This window comes from Lynx canadensis, chromosome X, assembly GCF_007474595.2.
Source record: "Lynx canadensis isolate LIC74 chromosome X, mLynCan4.pri.v2, whole genome shotgun sequence".
NCBI lineage: Eukaryota > Metazoa > Chordata > Mammalia > Carnivora > Felidae > Lynx > Lynx canadensis.
Genome location: NC_044321.2, coordinates 67,638,647 through 67,659,502, shown reverse-complemented (window position 1 = coordinate 67,659,502; position 20,856 = coordinate 67,638,647). Strand labels below are relative to the sequence as shown.

The following is a 20,856-nucleotide window of genomic DNA, read 5'->3' as shown; positions in this document are numbered from 1 at the left end:
GTAACGCCACCGCTGCCGCCATATTGACAGAGCTGGGGATGGGGAGGGGGCCCTAGTAAGAGGGGTGGGGGACAGAGTCAGCGCCAAGCGACAGTCGCGGCGGCGGCAGTGCTGAGCACCAGTCGAGAGGAGCTCTCCGTGAGGCAGCAGAGTTTTCTTGTCTATTGGGGCAGCTGCCTGCGGCGGCGATCCTCAGCTCGCAGCCTGTGAGCGGACGCTGCAGCGAGGGCAGCGGTGGCTGAAGCAGGGTCTGAGGGTTACGTGGGTGTTGGCGGCGGCAGGCAAGCTCAAACGACGGGATGCGCGGTCGCTCCAGCGGTTGGCAGCTCCTGTTCAAGTGCTCCTGAAGGGGCAATGCTACCGTTCACTCCTCAGGAGGAGCTTTGGAACCAAGAAATGGAGGTGTTCGGAGGCGGCGCAAGCAGCGGCGAGGTTAGTATGGTGGCCGAGGACTGGAGCCAACCCCCTCCTTTCCACAGGACGCTGGCTGGAGGCCTGAGAGAGAAGGGGCATAGGGCTAGGGAGCGGGGTGCCCAGGCAAGATCCCTTGAGGCTGCAGGATGGTGAAGCACGCGCTGCCCCAACTGTGCATTCCCTGGAGACGGCGGGCTAGGGCGTGGGGAGTGAGAGCAGCCCGGGCCTGGGCTCCTTCTCAGAAGGAGCTCCTGCTGCACGAACCACGCTGGAGTTGTGACTAAGTTTCTTCCCTTTGCGACCTGAAATGGGACTAGGGAACCCCCCTGGTGCCGCGCCTAGCTCTGTGCATTCCTCTTTCTCTGCTGCGCCGGGTTTGCTGGTTGGGACCACTTTCGGGGACAGCTGCTGATTCCAGTTAGCTGTAGAACCCCGTGTGCTTTAGGATTCCAGCGTAACAAAAACATACCTAGGTGTCAGACTAACTCTGGGGACCTTTGCTTATAGGGATGTGTGCTCCTTACTTAGGTTGCTGGATTCTCCATGGCATGTTGTGGTTTTTGTAACAACCCAAGTAGAGATTAACTGGCAGCCAGGTTTCTTTATTTACATTAAGGTGATGTTCTGTGGTCCCCTCAGTTCCATCCCCCTCTTCCTCTTGCCCTTCTTTCCCCAAATGCTGTCTCTGCCCTGTTAGTCTTTAAAAGAAAACGCAAAGGAAACCCCAGCCCTTATTAAGAGGAATCTTTGGAAGACTACTAGGTTCAACCAGGATATTTTGATTTTTCTCTGTTCTCGCTCTTCTGAAACTGTTCTGGTTGGACTTAGGTCAGCTATGTAGTGAACACTTAGATGTGCACAGGTACTCTGTAAAAGCAGTGTTATTGCTGTTTGTTGGTGTTGTTAGAAGCGGGCAGCATTTAAACACTAAAAATGAGACTTTGGGGATAGAAAATTGGATCCTTTTATGATAACTTAATGGATTGGCAGCATAGTACTCCAGTAGAGGCCACAATAGACCTCATAAAAATACGTGAATGCCAAGTATTGATTCACAATAGGATATTTTGAGGTAGCACTGGCAATCGCAGTCCTCCGCATCTCAAGATGCAAATTTGTCTTCAAATACTTGCTCCATCCTTAAAAATACACTTTGGACTGTTCTCTGTTTAACTCATTCTTTATCTTTTTCAAATTTCCAACAAATTGGGGTTAAAATTACGTGCCAGGATAACATTTAACAAGAAATGTGTAACAGAAATGAATTCAGGAGTCTAAAGTTGAACCTTCTCCACTATAGTACATATTTTACAAGTAAATTAAGCAGTTCCAAAATGCATTTTAATAGTCTACATCTCTTAAGAACAGGATAAATGAAAAAGGGTTCATTTCTTCTTGGAATTGATTCATACTTCAAGAATTTTCTAGCAAGACCATTAAAAGGGAGAGGAATTTTATTTTATTCACTAATGTAATCAGTTGACTTATAGTCTCAGGTATCATGTTTATAAAAACAGTTAAATGCTTGTATATAAGGATGGGGTGGGAGATGGAGAGCCTTTTGCATGCCTACTATTTTATTATTTTTGTTACATTTGCATGCAGAACTGTTTTAAATCATAATTACCATATATGGTATTTTTGTTGTTTGCAGTATGTTTTAGGTTATTATAGAGATTTAACAATGGGTCTCTCTAACTCCGCAGTTTGGAAAATACTCAAGTGGAAATTGTTAAACCCTCTGAAGTAAAACAAAAGGTGAAGGTACTGTGGTGAAGATAGCAGTTTTGCCTCCTTTGTCTAGAACAGTTATGATTTTTTAGATTTAATTCTTCACTTAGGTGAAACCTAAGTGCTATATCTGAACAGACCTGTTTAGTATGTAAAAGAGCTTTTTTGTTGTTGTTGTTGTTTATAATAGTGCTCTTTTGATAAGAAGGAAACAATTTTACCTCCCAGACTTTATATTTATTTTAATTTCTTGTTTGTTGATGTTGACTTTAGGAATATTAACCCTTCAGCATGAGCTTTGCAGCCCCAGTCATGATAGTTTTTAGGACTAAGGATGCTTTAATTGTGGAATATGTTTTTTGAAAATGTGTTGGAATCCTTAAAGAAAATGTGAGTGAGACTGTGTTAACTTTAATGTCAAAGGAGTTATTTCTGTCAGTTTTTTTGTGTGTTGTATCCTGGTAAAATTAAAGATTATATGCACTATCATATACTGTGGAGTCTTTTTCAGCATCTATCTTTTACTTGTCTTATTTCATGGGCAATTGTTAACCTCTGAATTAACATTCAAAAGTGTGAGGATTGCTTGTTTGAGATTCTGAACATGATTTCCTACAGGAAAAACTTATTAATAGTTACATTTTTAGACCAGTGCACAATAGTGAGGTATAATGATGAAGAACTAACCACTGTTTGTAAAATTGTCCTGTGGGGAAATGTGTTGGACGTTTTAGATAAGAACTAGCTTGGTTCCAGTGAGAGGTGGAAAATGGGCCTGAAAAGAGCAAATATGGGCTCTGTTGGTTTCTGAGAAGGTTTTTGGGAGAGTGGAAATAGGATAAGCAAGAGGCTTTGGTTGCGAGAGCTCTTACAGTGACTGTCTTAATTAAGTATACTAGGAGTAGGAACTTCAAAGGGCATCACCCTCTAGAAAGCCATAATTTTAGCTCTTGCCTGGATTCTTATCTGGATGAAGGAAGAGGTGTTACTTGAGGTCTGATGGGTATTGAACACTCCTGGGTAAGGGTCATAACAGCCTGATTTAGTAAAGTTAACTTTTCATGAGTTAGTGCAATATACATTACAGTGTGCATTTAGTTGGTTGGTTGATTGTTTTTGGTGAGACAGTGCTTGCTTCGTGATGGAGGAATTGATTATAGTTTTCAAATTGCATATTATTTTGAAAGTTTATTTATTTAAGTAATCTCTAACCCAGTGTGGGGCTTGAACTCCTCATCCTAAGATCATACAGTGTAATATTATTTTCAGGAGTAGAATTTGGTGATTAAACACTCACATACAGCACCCAGTGTTCATCACAAGTACCCTCCTTAATCCCCATCACCTATTTAACCCATCACCCCACACACCCTACCTCTGGTAACCATCAGTTTGTTTTCTATAGTTAAGAGTCCGTTTTTTGGTTTTCCTGTCTTTTTTTTTTTCCTCCATATGCATTTGTTTTGTCTCTTAAATCCCACGTATGAGTGAAATCAGATGATATTTGTCTTTCTCTAACTTATTTCACTTAGCATAATACTCTCTAGCTCATCCAGGTCTTTGCAAATGGCAAGATTTCATTCTTTTTATAGCTGAGTAATATTCCATTATATATACCACTTTTATCCATTCATCAGTTGATGGTCATTTGGATTCTTTCCATAAATTGGGTATTGTTGATAATACTTCTGTACATCCTGGTACATGTATCCCTTCTAATCAGTATTTTTGTATCCTTAGGGTAAATACCTAGTAATGCAATTGCTGAATCTAGGGTAGTTCAATTTTAAAAGTTTTGAGGAATCTCCATATTGATTTCCAGAGTGGCTATACAAGTTTGCATTCCCCCAACAGTGTAAGAAGGTTCCCCTTCCTCTGCAGACTCACCAACACCTGTGGTTTCCTGTGTTGTTAATTTTAGCCATTCTGACTGTTGTGTGGTGATAAATCATTGTAGTTTTGATTTGTATTTCCCTGATGATGTGTGATAATGAGCCTTTGCATGTGGCTGTTGTCCATCTGTCTGACTTCTTTGGAAAAAAATGTCTATTCATGTCTTCTGCCTGTTTGTTAATTGGATTCTTTGTTTTTTAGATGTTGAGTTTTATAAGTTCTTTATATATTTTGGATACTAACCCTCTATCAGATACTCCATTTGCAAATATATTCTCCCATTCAGTAGGTTGCCTTTTAGTTTTGTTGATTATTTCCTTTGCTGTGCAGCAGGTTTTTATTTTTATGAAGTCCCAATATCTTTTTTTTTTTGTTTTGTTTTCCTTGCCTTCAGAGACGTGTCTAGTAAAAAGTTGCTATGGCTGATGTCAAAGAGATTGCGGTCTGTGTTCTCCTCTAGTGTTTTGATGGTTTCCTCTTTCACATTTAGGTCTTTCATCCATTTTGAATTTATTTTTGTGTATTGTGTAAGAAAGTGGTCCAGTTTCAGTCTTTTCATTTTTTGCATGCCTATAGTATTTCCAACGGCATTTGTTGAAGAGCCTTTTTTTCCCCAATTGGATATTCTTTTCTGCTTTGTCAAAGATTAGTTGACTATATAGTTGTGGGTTCATTTCTGGGTTTTCTATTCTATTCCATTATCTAAGTGTCTCTTTTTGTGCCAGTACCATACTCTCTTGATCACTACAGCTTTGTAATATGACTTGAAATCTGGAATTGTGATGCCTCCAGCTTTGCTTTTCTTTTTCAATGTTGCTTTGGCAATTCGTGGTCTTTTGTGGTTCTATACAAATTTTAGGATCGTTTGTTCTAGTTCTGTGAAAAATACTGGGGGTATTTTGATAGGGATTGCACTAAATATATAGATTGCATTGGTAATATAGACATTTTAACAATATTTGTTCTTCCAGTCCATGAGCATGGGATGTTTTTCCATTTGTTGTGTTATCTTCAATTTCTTTAATCAGTGTTTTATAGATTTCAGAGTACAGGTCTTTCACTTCTTTGGTTAGGTTTATTCCTAGGTATCTTATTGTTTTTTGTGCAATTGTAAATGGGATTTCTGTATGTTCATTTTGTATCCTGTGACTTTACTAAATTTGTATGTCAGTTCTAGCAGTTTTTTGAGGGGAGTCTTTCAGGTTTTCTGTATAAAGTATCATGTCATCTACAAATAGTGAAAGTTTGACTTCTTTATTGATTTGGACGCCTTTTATTCCTTTTTGCTGTCTTATTGCTGTGACTAAGACTAGTAGTGCCATGTTAAATAACAGTGGTGAGAGTGGACATCCTTGTATTTTTCCTGACTGAAGAGGAAGAGCTCTCAGTTTTTGCCCATTGAAGATGATATGAAGAGTGCGTTTTTTTGTATATGGCCCTTATTATGTTGAGGTATGTTTCCTCTAGCCCTTGTTGAGGGTTTTAATTATGAATGGATGTTGTACTTTGTCAAATGCTATCATGAATGGATGTTGTACTTTGTCAAATGCTTTTTCTGCATCTATTGCAAAGATCATATGGTTCTAATCCTTTCTTTTATTAATGTAGTGTCATGTTGATTGATTTGCAAATATTGAACCACGTTGTAGCCCAGGAATAAATCCTACTTGATTGTGGAGAATGATTCTTTTAATGTACTGTTGGATTCAATTTGCTACTATTTTATTGAGAATTTTTGCATCCATGTGCATCAGGGATGTTGGCCTGTAGTTCTCTTTTTTAGTGGTGTCTGTGTCTAGTTTTGGTATCGGGGTAATGTTGGCCTGAGAGAATGAATTTGGAAGTTTTTCCTCCATTTCTTGTCTAATCTTTATTATTTCTCTTCTTCTGCTGGCTTTAGGATTCGTTCATTGTTCTTTTTCAAGCTCCCTTAAGTGTAAGGTTAGGTTGTTTATTTGAGATTTTTCTCGCTTCTGGATATAGGCCTCTATTGCTATATACTACCTTCTTATGACTGTTTTTGCTGCATCTGAAAGGTCTTAGACCATTGTTTTTTCATTTTCATTTGTTTTCATGTATATTTTTATTTCTTCTTTGATTTCCTGGTTGCCCCAACCATTGTTTAGTAGCATGTCCTTCAACCTCTTTGTGTTTGTGGTCTTTCCAATTTTCTTTCTTCTAGTTGACATCAAGTTTCATAGTGTTGTGGATAGAAAATATGCATGGTACGATCTAACTCTTTTTGTACTTGTTGGGGCCTAATTTGTGATCTAGTGTGCACTTGAAGATAATGTGCACTTGAAGATAATGTGAATTGTGTTGCTATAGGATAGAGTGTTCTGGATATATCTGTTAAGTTCATCTGGTCCAATGTGCCTTTTAAAAGCATTGTTTCCCTGTTGATTTTATGCTTAGATGATCTGTCTATTGATGTAAGTGGGATGTAAAATCTGCTAGTGTTATTATATTATTGTCAATGATTTCCTTTAATTTTATTATTAATTATTGCATATATTTGGGTGCTTTCCTATTAGGGGCATAAATGTTTACATTTGTTTGATCTTGTTGGATATATGATGATATAGTGCTCTTCATCTCTTGTTACAGTCTTTGGTTTAAAATTTCATTTGTCTGATGTAAGTATTGCTCCTCTGACTTTTGACTTTGTTTGCATGGTAAATATTTCTTCATCCTCTCACTTTGAATCTCACTTTGTGTTGCTATAGGATAGAGTGTTCTGGATATATCTGTTAAGTCCATCTGGTCCAATGTGCCTTTTAAAAGCATTGTTTCCCTGTTGATTTTATGCTTAGATGATCTGTCTATTGATGTAAGTGGGATGTAAAATCTGCTACTGTTATTATATTATTGTCAATGATTTCCTTTAATTTTATTATTAATTATTGCATATATTTGGGTGCTTTCCTATTAGGGGCATAAATGTTTACATTTGTTTGATCTTGTTGGATATATGATGATATAGTGCCCTTCATCTCTTGTTACAGTCTTTGGTTTAAAATTTCATTTGTCTGATGTAAGTATTGCTCCTCTGACTTTTGACTTTGTTTGCATGGTAAATATTTCTTCATCCTCTCACTTTGAATCTGCAGGTACCTTTAGTTCTAAAATGGATTTCTTGTAGGCAGCATATTGATGGGAATTGTTTCTTTTTAATCTGTCTGACACCCTATATTTTTTGATTGGAGCATTTATTCCATTTACATTCAGAGTGATTATTGATAGATATGTATTTAGTGCCATTTTAGTGCCCATTTTGTCATTGTTTCTGCAGATTTTCTGCTTTTTTTTTTCTTGCCTTTGTCACTTCTGGTCTTTCTTTTCCACTCAAAGAGTCCCCTGTAATATGTTTTGCAGTGCTACTTTAGTGGTCATGAACTCCTTTCATTTTTGTTTGTCTGGGAAACTCTTTATCTCTCCTTCTATTGTGAATGATAGCCTTGCTGGATAGAGTATTCTTGGCTGCAGATTTTTCCCATTCAGCACTTCGAATATATCATGCCACTCCTTTCTGGCTTGCCAAGTTTCTGTTGACAGATCCGTAGCTAGCTTTATGGATGTTTCCTTGTAAATTAGGTACTTCTTTTGTCTTGCTGCTTTTAAGATTTTTTATTTTGTGTTATATTTTGCAAATTTAATTACACTGTCTTGGTGTTGTCCTGCTTTTGTTGATTTTGATGAGAGTTATCTGTGCCTCCTGTATCTGGATATATGTTTCCTTCCCCATGTTAGGGAAGTTTTCACCTATTATTTCCTCATATACATTTTCTTTCCCCTTTTCTCTTCTTCTTCTAGGACTCCTATAATATGAATGTTATTATGTTTGATGGAGTCACTGAGTTCCCTAATTCTCCTTGTTCCATAATTCTTTCTCTCTTTTGTTGAACTTCATTAATTTGCCATTATTTTTTTCTGTATCACTTATACATTCCTCTTCTTTCTCCAGCCTTGTGTCATTGCATCCAGTGTGTTTGGAACCTCAGTTATTGCGTTTTTCATTTCTGACTGATTTTTTTAACTCTTTTATCTCTGCAGTAAGGACCTCCCCAAAGTCTTCCATTCTTTTCTCAAGTCCAGCGAGTTTCCTTATGATTGTTGCTTTATTTTTATTAATTTATTTTTCTAAAGTTTATTTATTTTTGAGGGAGAGAGAGCGAGAGAGAGCAAGCGAGTGAGCAGGGGACAGGCAGAGAGAGAGAGAGAGAGAGAGAGAGAATCTCAAGCAGTCTTCATGCTGACATCATGGAGCCTGATGCAGAGCTCAATCTCACAAACCATGAGATCATGACCTGAACCAAATCAGGAGTCAGATGCTTAACTGACTGAGCCACTCAGGCAACTCTATGATTATTGCTTTAAATTCTCCATCTGACATATTTGTTATATCTGTTTTGCTTAGATCTTTTGCCATGACCTTATCTTGTTTCATGTGGGATGAATTCCTCCATTTTGGCATTTTTTCTAAGTCTCTGTCTTTTCCTCTGTGTTAGAAAAGCCTGTTATGTTTCCTATTCCTTAGTGTAATGGCTTTCTGCAGAAGAGATCATGCAGTGTTCAGGGCCTGACACTTCAGGGAGTCTCACTGGAATGTGCTGTGTGCATCTGCTGTTGTGTTTTGGCTGCTCTATCCTTCATACCAGTTGTCTGCAGAGGCTCTCCTTGCCTGCAGTGGGCAGTGTTTGGTCCTTGGCTAGAGTGTGGTGAGTTTTAACTAGGTGTGCTTTGGTCTGCTTATTGAATGAAACCTGATGCTATTTCCACTAGAACTGAAGCCTTGCAGAACTGTCCTGTTGGGAGACATGGTGTGGGTGGGAGTTCTGCTGGTCTTCTCAGGAAGAGACCCAGCATGCTGGGACAGAGGCAAACTTCACCTAGAAAGTCCTTACTTGCAGAGTACAGGGGTATGGGACCTGGCATAATCAGGTTAGGCAGCCAGTATTGGCACTGTGGTGCAGAAGTTGGTCCTGTTTTTATGCGGAGGAGGAAAATGGGGCTAGCCAGCTCCTTTGTCCCTGAAGTGGGATTTCTGTGCTTGCTGCCATCAGGGAAGCACCCCGGGAAGAGCAAACAGGTTCCCTCCTTTGTGTCCCAGGTGCCTTCCCTGATCACTATCTGCCTCTGGGATGTTTTACTGCCTTCTCTCCAGGAGCAGTGCAGTGCCCTCCAGGTTCTCTCCCAGCCAAGCCTGGAGACTTTCAGAACTCCAAGCTCTAGGGAAGTGATGTGGGCAGCAGCCTGCGCCAGTCCACTGGGAAGGGTTTCGATGTGCTGGATTAACCTGGAAGGGCAGTTGCACCAGAGTGCAGGGATGTGGTACCCAAAACAAACAGACCAGGCAGCCAGTGTTGGGGCTGAGCTGCCCTTGGCATATGGCTCTGTGTTTATGCTGAAGGGGGAGGGAAATGGAGCGTGTGGGCTCCTCTGTCCCTGAAGAGGCTTGCCTGTCAATGTTATCTCTCATGTAGGATATCCAAGAAGATCCAGTAATCTACCCCTTGTTACCCAGGCATTCCTCAGATCACTGTTTCTATGCTGTCTGCCCCTAGATTTGTTTGGCTGCCTCTCCCCAGGAGTAGGGTAGTACCCTCAGGGCTCTATCCAGCCTAGCCTCAGACCTTTAAAACTCCAGTCTTCAAGCCCTGCTCCTTGCAAAACTCATGAAAATCAGCTCCTCTCGTTTTCCCAGGCAGTGGTTTTGGGGAAGTATTATCTTTATGAGTTCCACTGTATGCTTCTCTCTCTCTTACATTTCTCTGGGACCATGGCTTCCTTCCTCCTACACCACCTGTCATCCATTTCTTCCCCAAACCAAGTCTCTGCACTTCCTACCTTCTTGGATGTGGCTCCTTCTCTCCCTTTTGTTGTGGAGTTTGTTCTATCTGTCTTCAGGTTGATGTCTTTGGTATTCAGAATAATTTGATAGTCATCTAGATGTATTCAAGAGATGGGATGAGATGAGCCTAGGGTCCTCCTGCTATGCCACCATCTTCATTTCTCTAAATGGTACTTTTATATTATTTCTTTATCAATATTGGCTTTGTTTAAAGAAGTTAATTTAGAAATAAAGTTCACTGATAAAAACAGTTTGGGATTAAAGCCACAGACTTTAAATATTTAACCAGAATGGCACCTATATGACAGATTGAGAAAAATTGCTAGTTTTATTTAATTTAATGAGACCCTATAGTAACAGAGGAAAGAACATGGGTTTAGTAAGCTTATTAATATGGGTTCCACTCTCCCCTCCAACTCATACTAGATGTGTGACCCAACACTTAGTCTCTCTGAGACTAAGTTTCTTCATTTGTAAATGGGAAAAAAAAATTTCAAGCATTGTTATGTTAAAAAAATCAGTACTGGGTTTAATACACTTATCACAAAAACAACAACAACAAAAAAATGAAAATATCTTTCAGTACCAGAATTAGGGCATATGTCTTTCACAGTGCAATTGTTTCATGGAAGGGGGAAAAAGAAATTCTATCTTATTTCAGCTCTACCAACAAATTTTGTTTGTAATTGTTATGGCAGTATTATGCATATAATACTGTTAGGCAGTATTAAGCCTTTTGATGCTTTGAATTTTTTGTTCAGATGAGGGTATGTAGGAAAGCAACAGAAATGTGTATAGCTGAATTTCTTGGACAAGATAACTCTTGCATTACAAAATGCTTGGAGTTGTTTTAGAGATAGTGAATACAATTTAACATCAAATTAAACCATGACTATTTTTGTTAAAAAAAGATCTAAGGATAACAAAATAAATAAAAGTTGCTTTGCGAATAGTACGTCTCTAATACACAGTGGTTCCCTCTCTTTCCCCACAATCATCATCATTCCTCTTTCCCCCACCCTTAAACTCTGAATTATTGTCACCTATATTAACTTTGGGATTTGTCTTTCTCTGTATGACTTATTTCACTTAGCATAACACTCTCTGATTCCATCCACATTGCTACAAAAGGCCATATTTCATTCTTTCTCATTGCCAAGTAGTATTCCATTGTATATATATATAAACCACAATTTCTTTATCCATTCATCAGTTGATGGACATTTAGGATCTTTCATAATTTGGCTATTGTTGAAAGTGCTGCTATAAACATACCATATGTTTTCACTCTTATGTGGATTCTGAGAAACTTAACAGAAGACCATGGGGGAGGGGAAGGAAAAAAAAAAGTTAGAGAGGGAGTGAGCCAAATCATAAGAGACTTAAAAACTGAGAATAAACTGAGGGTTGATGGGGGTGGGAGGGAGGGGAAAGTGGGTGATGGGCATTGAGGAGGACACCTGTGGGGATGAGCACTGGGTGTTGTATGGAAACCAATTTGACAGTAAATTTCATATTAAAAGATAATAAAATGCTCCATCTTTCTGTCAAAAAGAAAAAAAAAAACCTTTGGGATTTAGATAGCTGTGGTCATAGCCCCCAGCTTTCTCTATTATGAGAAGTTTTTCTTAAGACTTTCATCCTATATCTGAATATTTCATTGAAGTATAGTAATCACTTCTGTAATCACAGATAGGGTGATTCAGGGATAAAATATGAAGTTAGGAGCACTAGGGGGGATAAGAGACAATTCAATTTATTATAACTGGCTAATGAGGTATTTCATTGACATTTCTTTTTTCCCCCCTTTCTGAACTTTTGTCATGGTAGGAATTGGTTCAGTTGATCAAGTGTTTATAGGGTACAAGGCAGTGCAGAACATAGTACTGTAATATGAAATGCCTAAATATATACCACACAAAGTCTTACCCCATTCCCATGGGTTTACATTGGGGTGGGCAAGATAGACATGTATGGAAACTTCTGTTATACAAATCACAAGACCATCAACAATGAGGTGGTTGGGGCGCCTGGGTGGCGCAGTCGGTTAAGCGTCTGACTTCAGCCAGGTCACGATCTCGCGGTCCGTGAGTTCGAGCCCTGCGTCGGGCTCTGGGCTGATGGCTCAGAGCCTGGAGCCTGTTTCCGATTCTGTGTCTCCCTCTCTCTCTGCCCCTCCCCCGTTCATGCTCTGTCTCTCTGTGTCCCCAAAAAATAAATAAACGTTGAAAAAAAAATTAAAAAAAAAAACAATGAGGTGGTTGTGGTAGTGATTTAGGGATAGATTTGGTAATGCCTTGTGAAAGAGGTGGAATTTGAGCAGGGCATTAGAGAGTGGGTAATATTTTCACAGATAGAGATGAACGGAGCATATTTCTGGTGGATGGGGACAGTAGAGGCAAATACATAGGGGTGTTCTTGTAGGAAGAATCTAATACTGCTAGGATATAAGTCTATGATGTGAGAATGAAGATACAGTGTGAGATGAGGTAGGGAATGTACTAAAGGTAGGTTAGTCCCAGTTTTCATGGGGATTTAAAAGGATTTGAGGGTTCAATGTTAATTTATAAAGGGGATATAATAAAGGATGTCAAGGACATGAGTGACATGACCAGATCTATGCTTTGAAAAATAACTGATGGTAGTGTGTAGGATAGATCAGAGTCAGGGAGAGACTGAAGGTGGGGAATAACAGCTAGGAGGCTATTGTATTAGTGGAAGTAATAGTGAGATTTTTGAACTAGGGCAAAAAGGGTAGAAAAGAAGACTTATGGGGAAAGAACTTACAGAGATAAAACAGAAGTTGGCAACTGATTAGAAATAAGAGGGAAGAATGAAAAACAACACTTATTAGGAGTGTTTTGATAGTCCTTAATTTAATACATATTTAATGCATTCCAGCCAATATAAGTGTCTATGTTAGCCACTGGACTAGTACAAAGATAGTAGATCTTTGCAGCATAGGTAGTTAGAAAGCTAAAATGAACTTTCCCTTCTCTCATATTGTCTTGAACAAAAGCAGACCACTCTGATGATTTCTTACTGTGCTTAAAATTTTTACTGCTACAGACAAATGCATTTATTTCTTAGCTAAAAAGTTTTTCATGCTTTTTAACATTATTTATTTTTGAGAGACAGAGATGGAGCACGAACGGGGGAGGGGCAGAGGGAGAGGGAGACACAGAATCCGAGGCTCCAGGCTCTGAGCTGTCAGCACAGAGCCCAATGCAGGGCTGGAACTTAGGAACTGTGAGATCATGACCTGAGCCAAAATCAGATGCCCAACTGACTGATCCACCCAGGTGCCCCTTCATGCTTTTTAAATGGTCTTGGACCTGTAATTCTTGTTTCATCAATATTCATCTTAAATGCTCAGCAGCCCCTGGGTGCAGAGGGCTGTTCTGAAAATAGTGGTTGGTGTTACTTTCTGGAATGTAGAAAAGGGAATAGGGACATCTGTATTTCTTGTGTGTTTTCACAAAGTTTATTTGGATTAGGAAGTGGGAGGGGCCAATAGGGCCCTGCTCTCTCCACCACAAGTGCCTCCCAGTTTCCTCCAAAACTGTTTTCCTTTAATCAGGTCTGGTCTGGAAATATTCCAGTCAGTTCCTTCAGGGAAGGACCTCTGTATTTACTGACCTTGATTATTTCATCAAGAGAGCTTATCATTATCATTACCATTGCATAATAAGAACTGACTTGGTGGTGTTGCTATTGTGGACCACACTGTTGTTTCAATACCACCTCTCTTATAGTCTCCATCTCTAATTGTGAGAAGGAAATACAAAATTTTTTACCTTCTTGAAAATTTCTGTATTGGTGGATGCTTTCATTGTCTTTATCAGCAATTCTGAAGATTTGGTAAGCACTTGGAATATTTAGAAAAGCCTTTTAGTACTTTGTCAGAATTTGCAATACAATGTTTACACATTATTTTCAAAGATTATTTACTATTCTTGCTGATAGTTTTCTTTGTGTATTTTGTTTTCTTTTGGTTTGTTTTTACATAGGAAGTGGGAAAGGAGTTGGATGGGAGAGAGATTTAGAGTTGAGCTTAATCAGGTTTTTGTAGATAATAGCAGTGTTTTCTGAATTTACCTGGAGGAATTCTATATAACTGATTTTGCTGCTGGATTTCAACCTGTATCTATACATTTGAAGTAGGTCCTACTGTGTGTGTGTGTGTGTGTGTGTGTGTGTGTGTGCATGTGTGCATGTGTATGTATGCACCTGAGAGAGAATTTTACTTATACCTTCCTTCATTTCACAGTCTTTGAGATGGTTTATAGGAAATACAATCCAATAACAAACTAGTTTGGTATTTAGGATAAAGAAAAACATAAAGTAGGAGATGTATGGAAAGGATGGAGATGGGGTTGGAGAGTGAAATAGAACACAGGTAAGTAGGCTGTAAGAGTCGTCTACACATTTAAAATATAGTTGAATTGCAAATTTGGCTTTGAATTTCCTTGGGCTGGTAGTTCTCAACTCTGACTGTATATTATATATACCTGGGAGTTTAAAAATAATTTTCCATGCTAGTGACTCATAGAGATTCATAATTTACTGATCTGGTGGGGGCCTGGGCATCATTCCCCAGATGATTATGGTATACAACCAAGGATATAAAAACATAGTTCTGGGCCAGAGTAGAAATATAATTAGTGATATAGTTCTCATTATCCAACAACAACAAAAAGCATATCAATTACAAAAGCTAACAATTAGCCCTAAAATAAATTTCCTGTGAATTGTATTGTTTTTTCTGCATGTTTCATTTTATTGCTATTTTAAGATATGGCTGGGGTATTGGAAGTACTTGAGCTGTCTTGTATACTCTTGCTGTGTAGTTTTGAGGAACATGCTTTCCCATAAGAGTAAAGACAAAATATAAGTGTTCTAGCTGATTTTGATGTTGCTTATCCTTATAATGTGTAGATTAAAATGATCTATGTACCTTACCAGCTAAGTAAGGAGATAGTGACTTTGTTTTCAATAAAATATCCTACTACATCTGTAACAAAAATTTCAAAGGCCATAGACAATTATTCTTACTATAGGACCTATCTGCCTCTCCTCTAAAGTGATTGGGCACACACTTTAAGAGGGAATATAGTAATCTAACACCTAATGCAACATTTTTACCTAAAAGACAGTGGAATACATTCCATTTTAAATGTTTCTAAACCTAAGGGAGAAAGATATGACATTTATTGAGCATGTATGATCTCTTCAGTTTTTTTCAACGTTTATTTATTTTTGGGACAGAGAGAGACAGAGCATGAACGGGCGAGGGGCAGAGAGAGAGGGAGACACAGAATCGGAAACAGGCTCCAGGCTCTGAGCCATCAGCCCAGAGCCTGACGCGGGGCTCGAACTCACGGGCCGCGAGATCGTGACCTGGCTGAAGTCGGACGCTTAACCGACTGCGCCACCCAGGCGCCCCATCTTCAGTTTTATTCACTCTTCAAAATAGCTTGGTAAGAAAAAGGTGCGTCTTTTTAACAGATGAGAAAAAGACGTATAAATTAGTGGGAGGCATATTTGGAATTTGAACCTAGATAATTTTCATAATTTCATGCTCTTTTATCTATACATTGTTGCCCCCACCCCCCATAAGGACAATATTAAAGATAAGGAGAGGATATAGACAAGTTGTTGGTAACCATATCGGATAAGTAAATCAGATCTGCCAATTTAATAACCATATCTACTCAAAATAAAGGTCAACAAAAGTCAATGAAGTTTTTCCTAGACATACACATTTTTATATAAGACCTAGAATATCTAAAACAATTTTGAAAAAGAAGACTAAATGCAAGGAATTATTCTATATGGAAAGTTAAGATTTACTATATTACAGCAAGTAATTAAGACAGTGTTGTATTGATGGAAGAATAGATACATAGATTAATGGAACAAAATAGGGAACCCAGAAATAGATCCACACAAATATGCTTAACTGATATCTGAAAAAGTGCAAAAGCAAATAAAGATCTTCAGTTTCCTCATATATAAGATGAAAATTAATGCGTTTCTTATTATTTTGAGAAGTAAAGCAATTGTGCTTTGTAATGTTTGACAAGATTAATGAAGTCTTGTTGTTTTAACAAAATGACTCTAAAATTTAAGTGTCCTAAACAAAGTACTTTTTTACCCTGATAAATAACTCAATGGGCAGTTTAAATTTATTTCATGTTTCCCAAGGTAGTATTTTAATGAAATTACATGGACTTCATATCTCTAAGAGGTTACTACAGGAAGAAGAATTACTACCAAAGAATGCCATGTATGTACATATGTCATGTATACACGTGAATTCCTCTGCACATCTATATGTACATATTCTTTGAAAGTAAACTTTCTAATGCATATGTTGTAGGTAATATGATACTGGCCGGATGGCCAGTGCCTTGGCATTAGGCATACATTGGATCTATTAAAAACCATTAAAGTCATTAGCTTTGATTTCAACCAAGCAGAGTAAACATTCCTGCCTGAATAATAACCAGGGAAGCTGCTTCTCTGTCACTGAATCAAACTTTTATTTTATTTTTTGTTTTTACTTTATTATTATTATTATATAATTTATTGTCAATTTGGTTTCCATACAACACCCAGTGCTCATCCCAACAGGTGCCCCTTTCAATGCCCATTACCCACTTTTCTCTCTCCCCCACCTCCCATCAACCCTCAGTTTGTTCTCAGTATTTAAGAGTCTCTTATGGTTTGCCTCCTTCCCTCTCTGTAACTTATTTTCCCCCTTTCCCCTCCCTCTGGTCTTCTGTTAAGTTTCTCAGGACCAACAACTTTTAAAAACTCAAATGTTCCACAAATACCTTGTAATGTGTATATGATATTGATATGCTTAGTTCAACTCATAATAACCTATCATTTGCAGAACTACTAGCCCTTTTTATTTTTTATTAATTTTTTTTAAATTTTTTTTCCACGTTTATTTATTTTTGGGACAGAGAGAGACAGAGCATGAACGGGGGAGGGGCAGAGAGAGAGGGAGACACAGAATCGGAAACAGGCTCCAGGCTCTGAGCCATCAGCCCAGAGCCCGACGCGGGGCTCGAACTCAGGGACCATGAGATCGTGACCTGGCTGAAGTCGGAAGCTTAACCGACTGCGCCACCCAGGCACCCCTTTTTTATTAATTTTTAATGTTTTATATATTTTTTGATAGAGACAGAGTGAATGGAGGAGGGGCAGAGAAAGAGGGAGACACAAATCTGAAGCAGGTTCCAGGCTCTGAGCTATCAGCACAGAGCTGAATGCGTAGGTCGAACCCATGAACCGTGAGATCATGACATGAGCTGAAGTCCAAAGCTTAACCAACTGAGCCATCCAGACGCCCCACTACTAGTCCTTTTTAAAGCATGATGGTAATGAAATTGGCTTTAATTGGTTCTAAATATTATTTTGCATGCATTTATTCAGTAGATTATTTTAAATGCCTGTTGGGGCGCCTGGGTGGCGCAGTCGGTTAAGCGTCCGACTTCAGCCAGGTCACGATCTCGCGGTCCGTGAGTTCGAGCCCCGCGTCGGGCTCTGGGCTGATGGCTCAGAGCCTGGAGCCTGTTTCCGATGCTGTGTCTCCCTCTCTCTCTGCCCCTCCCCCATTCATGCTCTGTCTCTCTCTGTCCCAAAAATAAATAAAAACGTTGAAAAAAAAATTTAAATGCCTGTTTATGTGTAAGGTGTTATGTTAGTTATTAGATATCTATCATTTGGTTAATGCTCTAGGTTTCTCTTGATAACTGAATACCAATTAAGTGTATACATCCATTCTTCCGTAGTCACAAGAAAATGTCTGAAAGGACAGTGTATTGTGTTAAAAAGACCAACAAATTTAGGCTTATAGAAAGCTTTTCTTAAATTTTATTTTTCTGGGGCATTAATGTTTTAAATCTATAGTCCTGTGGTATTATTACTCGCAGATTAAGTGATAGTTGCTTCCCACTCTTTGCTTTCTAAAAAAATATTGGCAGTTTTTTTATTAAATTTTTTTTCAACGTTTTTATTTATTTTTGGGACAGAGAGAGACAGAGCATGAACGGGGGAGGGGCAGAGAGAGAGGGAGACACAGCATCGGAAACAGGCTCCAGGCTCTGAGCCATCAGCCCAGAGCCCGACGCGGGGCTCGAACTCACGGACCGCGAGATCGTGACCTGGCTGAAGTCGGACGCTTAACCGACTGCGCCACCCAGGCGCCCCAATATTGGCAGTTTTTACAAAATATTAATAGATTTCCTCTATTTAAGCCAGCTATCAAGAGTGGAGTCACAGTATGTGTGGCAATTCATTTGGTGCCTTATTCTTGTTTTAAGTCCCTCCCCTTACTCCTGGCATTTGATTGTGTCAGTTGGAGAGGATTATTATGTTTGGACATATGTCCCTCTTGCTTTTATTTAGTGTTCTTCTACAATCATTTTTGCTACATGGAAAAGGAACCTTACTTTTACTAATGGATTGCCTTTGAATTTGGGTTTCTTAGTTCTTTGAACTTACTGCATTGATGTTGAAATAATCAGGTTTCTATAGGTTGGTTTTCTGGATTAGCAAGTCGCCCTTCAAGTAGCCAGTGGTAGTTCTCAATTCAATGATACTTGATTATGTATATTTCATCTCCAGCTTGCTGAAGTATGTGCTAAAATATGGCAGAAAACATAAATGGCTATTATAGTGATAGTGCAATTTTATTTATTTATTTTTTTGTGGTGTTCCAAATTATTTATTTACCTTTTATTTTATTTTATTTTTTTCAATATATGAAATTTATTGTCAAATTTGTTTCCATACAACACCCAGTGCTCATCCCAAAAGGTGCCCTCCTCAATACCCATCACCCACCCTCCCCTCCCTCCCACCCCCCATCAACCCTCAGGTTATTCTCACTTTTTTTTGTTTTTAAAAGTGAAATGAGATACCAAATGACAACCTTTTATTCACATTAAGCATGAAAACAAAGACCATAAAGCAAACATAACATTTCTCAATTTTAAACCTTGCAGTACTTAACGCTGCTAGATGTAATATCTGGTACTAATAACACATTGCACTATGCTTACATTTAATTGTCATGAAGTAAACCTTCCATATGAAATCCAGAAAAAAAACATTAGGCTCTAAAATCATGTATATTAACAATATAGCATTTTTTAACTGTTTATTAGGCCATAGTATTATCCGGAGCCCTTATGGTTCCTTTTCTAAAGATGACCCAGAAAAGAGGGAAAGAAAAGGAGAAGGGGAAGGAGAAGAGGGAGGAGGGGAAGGAGAAGAGGGAGGAGGGGAAGGAGAAGAGGGAGGAGGGGAAGGAAGAGCTACATGATGGGGAAGAGTAAAGGAAGAAAGGGAAAAAGTGGAGAAGAGAAATATATTTTGCTGTGATTAATAGACTATTTTCCTTTTTTCTTTTTCAATATATGAAATTTATTGTCAAATTGGTTTCCATACAACACCCAGTGCTCATCCCAAAAGGTGCCCTCCTCAATACCCATCACCCACCCTCCCCTCCCTCCCACCCCCCATCAACCCTCAGTTTGTTCTCAGTTTTTAAGAGTCTCTTATGCTTTGGCTCTCTCCCACTCTAACCTCTTTTTTTTTTCTTCCCCTCCCCCATGGGTTTCTGTTAAGTTTCTCAGGATCCACATAAGAGTGAAAACATATGGTATCAGTCTTTCTCTGTATGGTTTATTTCCTTTAGCATCACACTCTCCAGTTCCATCCACGTTGCTACAAAGGGCCATATTTCGTTCTTTCTCATTGCCATGTAGTACTCCATTGTGTATATAAACCACAATTTCTTTATCCATTCATCAGTTGATGGACATTTAGGCTCTTTCCATAATTTGGCTATTGTTGAGAGTGCTGCTATAAACATTGGGGTACAAGTGCCCCTATGCATCAGTACTCCTGTATCCCTTGGGTAAATTCCTAGCAGTGCTATTGCTGGGTCATAGGGTAGGTCTACTTTTAATTTTCTGAGGAACCTCCACACTGTTTTCCAGAGTGGCTGCACCAGTTTGCATTCCCACCAACAGTGCAAGAGGGTTCCCTTTCTCCACATCCTCTCCAGCATCTATAGTCTCCTGATTTGTTCATTTTGGCCACTGTGACTGGCGTGAGGTGATATCTGAGTGTGGTTTTGATTTGTATTTCCCTGATGAGGAGCGACGTTGAACATCTTTTCATGTGCCTGTTGGCCATCCGGATGTCTTCTTTAGAGAAGTGTCTATTCATGTTTTCTGCCCATTTCTTCACTGGGTTATTTGTTTTTCGGGTGTGGAGTTTGGTGAGCTCTTTATAGATTTTGGATACTAGCCCTTTGTCCGATATGTCATTTGCAAATATCTTTTCCCATTCCGTTGGTTGCCTTTTAGTTTTGTTGGTTGTTTCCTTTGCTGTGCAGAAGCTTTTTATCTTCATAAGGTCCCAGTAATTCACTTTTGCTTTTAATTCCCTTGCCTTTGGGGATGTGTCGAGTAAGAGTTTGCTACGGCTGAGGTCAGAGAGGTCTTTTCCTGCTTTCTCCTCTAGGGTTTGGATGGTTTCCTGTCTCACATTAAGGTCCTTTATCCATTTTGAGTTTATTTTTGTGAATGGTGTGAGAAAGTGGTCTAGTTTCAACCTTCTGCATGTTGCTGTCCAGTTCTCCCAGCACCATTTGTTAAAGAGACTGTCTTTTTTCCATTGGATGTTCTTTCCTGCTTTGTCAAAGATGAGTTGGCCATACGTTTGTGGGTCTAGTTCTGGGGTTTCTATTCTATTCCATAGGTCTATGTGTCTGTTTTTGTGCCAAGACCATGCTGTCTTGATGATTACAGCTTTGTAGTAGAGGCTAACGTCTGGGATTGTGATGCCTTCTGCTTTGGTCTTCTTCAAAATTACTTAGGCTATTCGGGGTCTTTTGTGGTTCCATACAAATTTTAGGATTGCTTGTTCTAGCTTTGCAAAGA

At 39.0% G+C, this 20,856-nt stretch overlaps 1 protein-coding gene across 1 annotated transcript in view; it reads left to right on the top strand.

The window, feature by feature from the left end:
- The first annotated feature begins 268 nt into the window (after positions 1 to 268).
- Positions 269 to 20,856, top strand: part of RPS6KA6 (ribosomal protein S6 kinase A6) — a 198,131-nt gene continuing 177,543 nt past the window's right edge. Inside the window, exon 1 of the mRNA XM_030306020.1 lies at positions 269 to 432. Coding sequence (XP_030161880.1) covers positions 355 to 432 — 78 coding nt within the window. The 5' untranslated portion in view covers positions 269 to 354. The remainder of the gene's footprint in view (positions 433 to 20,856) is intronic.